Source organism: Festucalex cinctus, chromosome 21, assembly GCF_051991245.1.
Source record: "Festucalex cinctus isolate MCC-2025b chromosome 21, RoL_Fcin_1.0, whole genome shotgun sequence".
NCBI classification, from domain to species: domain Eukaryota; kingdom Metazoa; phylum Chordata; class Actinopteri; order Syngnathiformes; family Syngnathidae; genus Festucalex; species Festucalex cinctus.
In genome coordinates, this window is record NC_135431.1 from 7,854,353 (window position 1) to 7,866,791 (window position 12,439).

General features: G+C 39.3%; 1 protein-coding gene across 31 annotated transcripts in view; it reads right to left on the minus strand.

Moving 5' to 3' along the window:
• nrxn3b (neurexin 3b) overlaps window positions 1-12,439 on the minus strand; it is a 326,421-nt gene that overhangs the window by 173,807 nt on the left and 140,175 nt on the right. The window contains exon 1 of one of the 31 annotated variants that reach the window (XM_077509920.1): window positions 2,924-3,518. The exons of the other annotated variants lie outside the window; for them this stretch is intronic. Within the exon in view, the coding sequence (XP_077366046.1) occupies window positions 2,924-3,173 (250 nt within the window). The 5' untranslated portion in view covers window positions 3,174-3,518. Of the gene's footprint in view, window positions 1-2,923; window positions 3,519-12,439 lie in introns of those variants that run through there. 31 annotated transcript variants of the gene reach the window in all.

Genomic DNA, 12,439 nt, shown 5'->3' on the forward strand with positions numbered 1-12,439 from the left:
CCAAAAATCTTGGTCTTGTCTCTGTCTGGACCTCCAAAAATCTTGGTCTTATCTCTGTCTCAAACTCCAAAAATCTTGGTCTTGTCTCTGTCTCAAACTCCAAAAGTTTAGCTCTTTTCTAAGTCTTGACCTCCGAAAGTATTGATTGTCTCCATACTCTCTAGTCTCAATAATTTATTTGTCTCAAATGGTGTGACTACAGCTTCGGATGCGTGATAATTCCTTATTTGTGTCAATAAGATTAAACTATTATGTTGCAATGAGACTGTTGTCCTGTGTGAGCTGTAATGTGCAAATTAATGAATATAAAATGTTGTTGAAGCAGCATGCTCAGTGATAATACTACTACAGGGAGAAATACTGTATCTCAATATATTGTACTGGGAAGGAAAATAGGGGTGGGAATCAGCTAAGCATTAAGGTAATGCACTCACCTCCTCCCAACTCTCTTTGGCAGCTTGACAAATTGTACTGCATTTACACGTGAAAACACACACACTCTCAGGCAGCAGGGTAAAAGGAGGTCAGAGAATAACGTAAAAAGCTTAAACGGCAACATAATTAAGACACCAAAACAGCTCTTCCTATTGATTTGCTGTCTTTGCAGTCAAGGGAGCATGAAGAGGTCATGTCAGGAGGTGCACAAGGCAGAGGAAAGCAATGCTGTACATGTAAAATCAAAAAAGTCCTCGGGTGTCGCTTTTAGATGAGTCCATCTCAAGTGTGTAATAAACAGACGGACTTGCACTTTACTATTGTAGATTGCAACACAAGGCCAAACATAACTCCTGCTTCAGTGGAATAAATCATGTAACGTCCTACAAGTATGAAATGTGATTTGCAGGTCACAGGACCTACACAAATACATTCTACAAGTCTTTTAAATTCATTGTTCATAGTTGCTGAGACAACACATAGCCTTGCAGTGAACTCCCAATATGAAAGCTCGATGAACTCATGTGCCCATTGAGGGGAAAGTACTGCAATTTGTAGTCATTTCACTTGCACAGTGAGGAAAAATAAATGATTGTTCTTGCCCTTTTCCTACTCCTGGGCAAATACAGAGCATGGATGGTATGAGTTAGCATATTTCAGTCGGAAATGGATTACAATAGCCACATAATTGTTTAAAAAGGCAAAGAGATCATATTATTGCAACTTTCAAAAGTAAGCGTAATTCCAAAGCCATGCCCAAATACAAACATGAGAAGCTGTCAACATGAAGAGTACTTTGTATGATCCGTTACTTGATATTTACCATTTGCCTAAAGCGGCTTGAAATTATTCACACACACTGTATATGAGCACCAGAGTGCATAATTCCTTATCACTGACTTTAATGAAGACTTTACAGTGTGTCTCTGTGTCAGCACGGATTGGCTTCCACCGCAATGAAAATGCACATATAAGGTAGAGATGAACAAGTAATCATGAGCATAAAGTGAGAGGTGCAAGAGAAGATGCCTCTGAATGTTTCAATATAATGATGCGAAGCAGTACTGCTGACATGTAGATAAAAAAAACTATCGTATATTTTCTCTGCCTTAATTTGGTGCTCTATGGAGGCAAACTTAAAACCACAAACCATCTTAATCTTATATCTTAGCTAGTGATTCATCAAAAAAGCAGCAACAGACCTTATACTTGATATAGTAAGTCGTTAAAATTGCTCAGACAAGCTGCTATTTCATCAAAGATCATGACATTGGGCACTGCACATTAGTAATGCAGATCCTCTCCTCAGCCTTTTCTCAGCCTGTCAGCCTCATCTGCTCCAATCGTGTTCAAATGTCTGAAAATGAGACCCTTGAAGTGTGTAAAAAAAAAAAAAAAAAAAAAAAGTCCAAGAAATATGCGGTTCAAATGTACCGTTCCAACATACTGACCACCCAAATAAAAGATTGATTGATGTAGTGTGATATAAAATGTGAGAACAGATTATCAAATAGCAATTGAAAAGCTTCAGCCAGATTAGTCTTTAATATTTTTGTATTTGTCTGTAAAATGTCATTGAATACCTGCATAATAGACATAGGGGCACTAAAATCCTATATAGGTAGTGGCCAGATATAGCGGGAAACTGGCCCTGGGTCATCGGATCACAACTAAATACTAATCGTGCATCACAATATTTTTTGTTGATATTGCCCCAAAAAATGCTCATTATTATTATATATATTATATATATATATACATACATATATTATATATATATATATACATATATATATATATATATACATATATATATATATATATACATATATATATATATATATATACATATATATATATACATATACATATATATATATATATATATATATATATATATATATATATATATATATATATATATATATATATATATATATATAGCACTGAATCAATTGAGCGGTATAACAAAACACATTGATTCCTAATTATAGCTTGGTGTTGCTCAACACAATGAAAAGCAAATACATTGCTCGGATAATGAACACTCCCCCAACTGCCCTTGCAGCAGCTTATGTTGCAAGCAGTTCACATTACGTACAAACAAAACCAAAGTCGATAATGAAATGGAATTCAATGTCCATGAGCAACCAGCCCTCTCTTGGAAATGTGCACATCCATAACGGGCATGTAAAAGGTAGTTAAATGTTAGGCTAACTTGATAAATGGTCATCCTGAGCTACAGCGGCGTGAAGACACTAACGAGAACCAGGAGGGATCATTTGGCATTGATACTTAAATCTCTGGCTGAGAGTTTTACTTGTCAGACCCTTTCAGAGGCAACAGGGAGAGGAAGTCAATGAAAGGGGACCGAATTAAAATAATATGAAACAGTGCTTGTGGATGGTCTCAGCTCATTGACATCATTCAAAATGCTAAACAGTCAAGTTGATGGAAGGTGAGCAAGGCGAATGGTGACAAAACTCACCGTGTCCAACTCGTAGCGAGGCCGGCGAGCGATACATGGACACAGGTGTCTGATGGTACCTGGACCCTTGAGGGCCCTGTGAGTACTCTGGCTGGGGGAGGGCAGGGGACTGGGGGGATCCAGGAGTAGGGGACAAGAGATGGAGGTCTGAGGATGAAGACCCAAAAGCTGAGCTGATCACTGTCCATCCCACTGCCCAAAGCAACATCCAGAACAGGTGGCCCTCCACAGCCTTTCCTTTGGGGAGCATGGCTCACGCCCCCACCCCTTAACGGGTATTCAAAAAAAGAAAAATGAAACGGTGGAAACTCCTCTCCAAACACCCCAAAATGAAGACTCCAATTGATGGCAAGCCGAAGATGTTGTATCTTTGCTTTCTTGACTCTGCTTTGAATCAAAATCCAATCTATCTTTACTATCTGTGGCAGACACCATGCAGCCTCTGTGCCTGTATGAGAGTCGAGCCGCTAGCGGTACCTGGAATGAGTCCCTGCGCTCCCTTCTTCACCTGCAGGCAGAAGTGAGGAGCAGACGAGGAAGGGAGGGGATGGAGCCTTCTGCCAGTCTCGCTTCACCACTGCGCTGCTCCACTCTGTCAAGCCACTGATATCACACTGCGAGACTGGGAGGAGGGCGGGATGCAAGGAGGAAAGGAAAGCGAGAGAGAGAGAGAGGGAGATGGGGAGCCCCACACTCTTCTGACACAGGCAAACTGTCAAGATTTCTATCTATATCGTCTCCGCGGCAGAAGGCTGTTCAACTCGTCCGAGTTCAGTCTTGGGAAGTTTGGACTACATATTTGCTGAATTACTGGACTCCTTTTTCACCCGCACTTTTTGGTAAGAGATGACAACGCAAAGCCAAGATGAGAAACAATGAAGACAGAGAGAGATGTGAGGGTACGATAAGATAGGGCTCAGGTGAAACTAAGCAAAGATGATGGGACAGAGAAAGGAAGGAGGCGGCAAGTGAGCCAACTTATGCAAATCCTACTTGAGGATGCAGGCAAATCAAGGCATTGGGTAGCCACTGCAGAAGAGTGGGCTACTCTCAGAGGAGGGGGTGCACAGGAGAAGCTCAGAGGTGGAGTGTGAAAAAACAGCTGGGATAAAAAGAACCGATAATGTTCCGTGAAACACCTTTCAAATGCTGCTTGGACTATGAACAGGATGTCTCCTCAGGACAGCATGTGACTACCTTAGGGGCGACATGGCTCAATGCTAGCGTGGTCGATTCTCAACCCAGAGGTTGTGGGTTCAATCCCATGCCATTGCGACCACGTCAAAGCAAGATACAGAACCTCCAGTTGCTCCTGATGCTGCGTCATCAATAGGTGAATGAGTAGTTGAATGTAAAGGGCTTTGAGGGCCTTTCAAGGTGGAAAAGCGAAGTACCTTTCATCATCTATATTTCGATGGGTCTAAAAGTCCGATTGAAACTAAACTACCAAAAAAAGAACACTAAACAAAAGTGACATGAAAAGAAAAAAGGTTTTCAAGGCTCTGTTCTGTCAATCTTTAAACTTTCAGGCGCCGTCTCTGTGGAGACCAAACCTGACATTGTTGTTTAATCATGTTACTTGTCGAAATTAATTTGGCACAAGCGATCTTTATTTTACTGTTAAACATCCCAAGTCAGTCTGAGATATAAGAAATGTCCGCCTTTGGTCCGGGTGCTAACTGAGAACTGATGTAACTATAACCCCCCCACAGCCCTCACAAGAACCTGGACTACGTTTACATGCAGTCAATGATCCTTTCAAAACCCGAACATTGCCAATATTGGGGTTTTGATAAGCTATGTAAACCTGCAAAGTCCCAAATAAGACCCGAATACTCATATAAACACGAACGGGTTACCATCTTTGAACGGAACATTGGTTTGTGTTCCGCGCATGCTCTATCCACAAGGAATCTTTGGAGTACAGGAAGCACTTTTTGTGCTATGTCGCTATACGCAAGCAAAGATAGACAAACACAGCAAAACTCAGATCAAGCACAGCACTACATTTTTGGAGCGAGGAGGAAACTGACTGCATTATTAGTGTGGTGGGTGACGTGAATATGTGTTTTATTGATTGCAGAATGAAAGAAGCAGAAATGAGGCCTATTTGTGTCAGCACATTGTCCGTGCGTCACCATTTAAATCGGGATATTCCAATATCCATGTATACAGAAGGAACTCTGAATCAGGTTATCCCAAATATTTAAGAAACCGAAATTTGTACCTTAACCCAAATATTTACGGCATATAAACGTAGTCCTAGTTTCAACACGTGACTTGGTAGGCTGGACACAGTTCCAGAGTTGAAGAACCAATTTGAGTACGATCCTATCAATCTGCATTCGCCGTTGCGTCCATGCGCTACAAAAGTGTTTTCATTATCTTGGGCTTTTTGTTTCACACTCTGAGGTCTGCTTTCTGTTAGTAGACGCAAGCAGCTGTCCGCTGTGGACACTTATTGCTGAGTGAGGTGGAAGAGGAGATGGCAACAAACGCCAGCAGCAATGTGCGTGCACTCGTCTGGCAACATCCAGCCCACTGGTCACTGACTATCTAACCAAACGTGGGCTCGCCATTGGCCCAGCAGTTAAGTTGGGCGGGATGAGGGTCTTCTTTCTGCTTGAGACAATGTCACCAATATGCTGTAAATATGTCTATCATTCTCGATGACAATTAGTGGTTAGCTTTAGCCTGTGGTTGTGTTTTGGCCAGAGCCAAGGCACAGCAACAATGTTAGCACGTGTTTTTATTTTGTCTTTTTCTGAAAGAATCTGTTCCGCTGAGTATGATTTGGTTATGTATTTCATCCCTGCGGTTTACAAATTTAGTATTAGCTCGACTTCAAAGTGACTGAAATGATACAATGGGACTTCAGGATATTGACGCACGCTAATGATCGAGTAGCTTTGGTGCACGGTGGGAAATGGGTACAAGTGACAAGAAAGATGCACTGTGGTTTTCATGCCACTGATATGATGATAGACATAACTAATGTACTGTCTGCTTGGAGGAGGTAAACCTCAAATCTCAAGCTCTATACAGTGTCTGTGCATTTGTCAGCCTGTTCCTTCCCAGTATTTATTTCAGAGAGAACTCTTATCTGAGACACCCACAGGCACAGTAATTGTGGTGCTTGTTGGGAGCAGAGAACACAGGGATAATGTTTCCTGGGCAAATGAGCGACAGTGGAAAGAAGACATTCTGGCATGCACGGATCCGTGTAAGAGAGCGAGGGAGAGAAAAAAAGAACAGCAGCATCTGAGAGAATTCATACAACACACTTGCAAACATTGTGACTGTAGCTGCTGCCCAGTGATGTATTACTTTTCCACAGTGCAATGGAGGATGATGTGTTGCCTACAACTGTAAAACAGTGATGTTTGAATAAAAAGCAGGAGAAAAAGTAACCAAATTTCGTTCCAGTGCATTACATTTTACTGCCGTAATAACTGTATGCGATACCAGTAGTTTTAAATATCCATCCATAATAAGTCAGTTTAAATTTAAACTTGCAAGGGTAAGCAAGAGCTGTACATAGTATTACTCACTATAGCTTATGATTGCTAATTTTATGTTAATATGCTGAGTGGAACCCATATAAATCAATTTCGGAACTGCCTGGAATACTGGATTTACATCAAATACTCGACTAAAATTAGCATGATGAGGCAACGGTGTTTCTGCAGGTATCAGTAAATCTAATTAATTGTTTCTCTTTTGGCGCTTTTAATGCAACTTGAAACAAAATTACTCTCCACGTCTTACCGCATATATACACACACACACACACACGCACATTTACATACAAACATGCATATGTATGGCTGTGAGTTGATTAAAATTTGTAATGGGTTTATATTTTAGTCCATTGATACAGTACTTTCATAGTACTGGTAATTTATATAAAGTTATTTGAAGTTAAGAAGATATACGAACTATACAGTTATTGAGTCAGATTTGTGTTGAGGTAATTTTTCTGCCACTAGGTGGCATTAGTGTTTCATGTTGAACGATGACAGGAGCAGTACCATTTTTCTTTTCAAATTATAAGCAAATTAATTGGAGCATGAAGCAACTCGTGGACTCTTCCCCATTGTGTTCATTTGAAATTACATAGTCACCAGGCTCCACAAATATTTTGCACTGTATGTATATTTTTTATAATATTTTTTGCACAGCGTTGTATGCCTTTATTTTGTCAACTTTTGACTGAAGCACATAGTCAGAAGTGATGCAGATTTACTAATGCAATTACCCACGCCATAAGGTTTATATCCATTAATTGACTCAATTGTTTTATTTTATTTTTTTTCATCCTTAACCAAACAGAAAAATATTTTTATTTTTTTTATTTTATTTTTTTTACTGGAAAGTAATCTTGACAGTGTAGAGATTCTCTCACTGACTTGGTAACGGACCGTTGTCAGGATCAGTGCTAATTAGCGCTTTACACTTTGTGGTGTGTCTGTGTGACAGCTTAAGTCTGTTTGGCTTGTCCCACACTGTGGTGAACGAGTGCAAAACATCTTAGTGTCATGGAGTGGGCACACAGTGGAAGATGGATTAAAAACTCTTAATTCAATTAAATACACAACTTCTGAGTCATCAGTATGAAAAAAATAAACTACAGAGCATTGCATGCACAAACTGCGACATAGTCTTTGCTCAGATAAAATTGCTTGCTAAAATTCTATCTGAGAAACTAAAAACACTAATGCCAGCCTAAACATCAGGTAAACCAAAACAGTATAATAAGATTCAAAGTGTGTCACAAATAATTTGTTTAAAACAGTCACATAGGTACTAATTTAAGTGTATATTTACTAGGGATGTAACGATAAGTGCAATATTGTGATATTGTGATATTAAAACTGCCACAATATCGTCGTCGTCATGTTCACGATATTTAAATGCAGCACATCTGTTCAAAAAGGCAGGTTGATTTCCATTCGTGCAGTTCTAGCACCCTCTCGTGGCTAGTTTGTTTTTAGTGCAATTTAAGTTTCATTAGGGATGTTTTAGCCCTTCTATGTTTAAAATCGACACTAATTGTCAGATAAAGGGGAACGTAATATGCCTGTGAAGCAAGTCATTATGTGGAGGAACTCTACATACTACATATATGACGGGTAGAATATTAGAAACACAAACAAAATCAAATATCTATTGGAAACTGGGAATAATGCTTTTTAAGACTTCCTTCAGTGTAAGTGTGTACACATCAGTGTATTGGGGGTGTTGCTTTTTTTATCTGCAACTCAGCAGTTCTCGCTCAAAATGTGCCTTGAAAAATACACCGAGCACGACGTGAGGGAGCTAATACGGTGTATAAACCCCTCAATCCATTGTATCGTTTATTACAACGGTGTAATTTAATGGCTGCTGCTTTGTGTTGAACCACATCTGCAACAAGCGAATGTCTTTCCACTCCTTTCACTTCGACAAACGCACGCACACATTCAAGCGAGACTCGTCCACTGGCCACGAAGGTGCCGTAATCCAATCCGTTGCAGTGAACTGCACCCTGACATCCTTAATAATGAATGAATCATGAAAACAAAACTGACATGCTGCAATTGAAACATGGTGATTTTGTTTGAAAGATTAAACATGCCGCAAATAAAATGAGTAAATTATAAAAGACGGCCGAACACACTGAGGGAGGACAACATTAGGAGACGAAAGCGAAGCTAAAACCAAAAGATGAGAACAATACAAATGAATAAGAGGTCAGAGCAGTAACCACAATGAAGGTCAACTCACCACAAGGGAGTATTATGTTTACCGTATAGCTTGACCTTTTAACTAAAGCGAAGAATGTGACTTTAACTCTATTTTTGTATCGTGTAGCAGCCTTCCCACTCGATATGCCAACCACAGAGTGACTTGATGAAATATGGATCATACCTCATTGAGAGAGACCCATTATTTTGATTTTTATACATGTTTTTTTGTTTTTTTTATGTGAGTGAGATCCATGTGATGCTGAGTGGGTGAGAAAGAGATGATTGCATATGGTATGGTACAGTGTTGGGAAAAGAAACCATTACAGCTGGAATATGAAAACGTTCGCATGTTTGATATGCATGAGAAATACAAACGTGCACTCAGACAAGGATTGCAAGCAGAAAATGGGATGCATCTAGATGAGAGCAAACCAAAATAAACCAGAAATTTTTGGTTGCATTTTTTTTTATTATTTGTAGGTTGTTACCTTATTCTTTACCGCACAACCGATTTCTGTTTCATGTACAGCACTTTGTGTAAAGCAATGCCTGTTTTTAAAGCGCTTTATAAATAAAGTTGACTTGAGATGAGTTAACGTCGAAAAAGCATGTGACACATAATAGAAAAAGTTTCCGGATTTTCATGAGTAGTGTAATTTATGTTCATTATTTTTCTGTAAAACTAAAAACGAGGCGAACATTTTGCTGCAATTTGTATTTACCTGGAGTTGTGCGGGAATCAAGGTTATTTTATTTAACTAAAACTATGAAAAAAAATAAAACTAAAATTCAAAAAACAATGTCGTTAATGAAATAAAAACAAAAATGCTTTTTAAAAAACTAACTGAAACTACATTTTGTGTTTACTAAACTAACTCTAATCATAAACCGGCGCAAATAACACCGGTGCACAGTGACACAATTTGGTTGGCCGCACACTTAGTGACTGATTTCTCCATCTGTGCGTGTTTAGTGAATTCGGCGCTCCCGGATTGCTCCATTTTTAGCGGTTAGCGCCGTGCAAAGGCGACGCAAACCTTTAGTGAATATATCCCTATGGATGTTGCAATTTCACTCTACCAAAGAGTTTAATATTTACACTTTTATAAGTGTAAATTTAACTGCTGAGAACTATAAACTCATAAACTCAGGGAAAGTGTTAAACGTAACACTGGGAGTTACATTTCCACTTCCGATTTTAAGGCCACAGAGAGGTTGACTACCACATTATATGTAGTACAACAGATACTCACTTGCTGCCGAGTTCTAACACTCAACGAAACAACGCCCACACAGAAACAACCCCACAGTCCCCCATTGCACTTTCTAGTCGAGAGTGAGAAACTGGCATGGACTGCGATGCTCAGCTGCTAGATGCGCACCCACATAAGCACATTTTTGCATCAAGACACACCTCATCTAGCAAACAAAAACAAACAAACAGATGCCAGTTACAGCAGGTACGCAGTCTTCTTCGCCAGGTGTCCCAAAGCAACACTTGCCCTCAGTGCACCATTTATGTGCAGCAGAGGGGGTCGGCGGAGGATGATGTAATGCAAGAGCCGATTGCTAGAATTAGTAGCATCTCAGCATTTTATCAGCTCCCCACATTGTACAAATGTAGAGTTCTAAAATGCAGCGGACCTTTAATAACCTTAAATTGTAACATGCTCCTATAATGATATCACGCTTCACCAGATGGGTATAAATTAAACGGAAGACATTTTTTTTAATTACCCTAGGGTAGCTGAATATTGGTCATTCTGCCCCAGTGAGGCTCTGCAGAGAGGTGATAAAATTCAACCACGGGCCTCCTTTGACCACGATCCAGGCTGCCTTCTTTCTCCTCCTTTGCTTGGGCTACCTGTGCTGGTCCAATTAGAGTTGGCTTAGCTCAGCACCAGGCATGCTGGGAAATAAGTGACATTTCACACAGGGTGAAAGAGCTCTGTAAAGATTTTGAGTCATTTGGAGGTGAAATGAAAGGAGAACGGGGGTGAAGGCGACAGCCTAATTAGGACATACAAGAGAAGTCCAAGCTTCACAAAGGGGAGAGCAATTGTTACTCAAAAGTAACTCTGATGACCAATGATGGCGTAGATCAGACGAGGTGTAGGTTTACACAGAAATGTCATCCATCTTATCTCGGACTATGTATTCAAGATACCCATCGCAAAGCAGTGAGAAAGCGCGAGTTCCGTTCCGCCAATATTTCAGCTGTAGCTAATGGAGTCGCCGTGCACGGCTAAAATAACTCGGGACGTTGTTCCTTTTCTTTGCCGGCTCTGGCTAGCCTAAGTGCAATCCCTGATGGGCCTTGATGAAGGCAATCAAGCCTGAGCAGGAACATCTGCTTGAATGTCTCTCCACATTGCGCATGCTGACGACAGCTTTAGGCTTTTAAACAGACACGGGCTTTCATATTCTTGCATGTTAGCTGCTTTTGCTCCATCAGAGGAGAAAGGAGAGCTGCCCAATTTCATGTAAACAGTGAGCGCATACACGACACCCGTAAACACCCCACTGGAAGTAGTCACACGTCCTGCCATGGATTGTTTTTGGTAGGATGACCATAATTGGGCTTTTTGGATGTCCAATCAACTTTATTTGTACAGCACATTTAAAAGATCCACAGGGAAAGAATTGTAAAAAATAAATAAATAAAAAAATGTTAGGGGGTAGTGCTAGAGGGTGGGGGCAACATTGCGAGAGGAAAAAAAAAAAAGTTGCAAATTTGCGACGTTATAAAGTGACAATTTTTTTATAAGTTGCAAATTTGCGACGTTATAAAGTGGCAAATGTGCAAGAAAAAAAAACACCATAAATTTGTTGGTATATGAAGTGGCAAATTTGCGACTTTATAAAGTGGCAGATTTGCGAGAAAAAAAAATCAAACTTACGAGAAATCCACGTAGCGAAGTCTAATGTGAGGATTCGTTAGTGGTTAATGGGGAGTTTTTTTCTCGCAAATATGCCACATAAAGTCGCAATTTGTGTTTTGTTTTTGTGTTTTAGTGGCAAATTATCATGGCAAAAAACTTTATAGTCGCAAATTTGCCTCTTTATAAAGTTGAACATTTATGAATTTTTTTTCGCACTAATTTGTGACTTTATATGGCAAATGAACAAGTTTTTTTTTTTTCTTAGAATATTGCTCCCACCCTCTAAAAAATATAAATTTATACGTGGCCCTAATACGCCGTCATACTATACTGTATGCAGTGATAATTTTGTTGAATATTTTTTTCCTTCATTTATTTTGTCAACAAAAAGTTTCACAAAGGCAAAACAATATGTTAACTTTAAATTATAATTTGCTATAATGGATATAATTTCTATTTTGGTGTCATATATTCAACAAGTTAGGAAAAATGAATTTATATTCCTATATGTGTAATATGTATATGCCTGGGACAATGAGATATGTCGACATATTTTTTTGTGTAGAATTTAACTTGACAAAGCTGAAAAACTCAAAAGATAAATTAATAACTGCTGTCAAAATTAACACATGGTATATGTGCCATCTCATGCCACATTTTTAAAAAAAAATATAATTTGACAGAATGCTGTATTATAGTATTCTGCTTCACAACTCACTATAGGGCAAAGTAGCAACCTACTTTTATGCAAATGTATGTCGCAAATGTTTGTCACTGCGTATGAAAATGTATACACTGGATGGAATCAGAAGATTGTTTCTAATAGCCCTTATTCAATGAAAATAATGAACCTATTTGCTTACAGTTCTTTTTGGCAACATGATAAAATGCAAAGTTTTGACCAG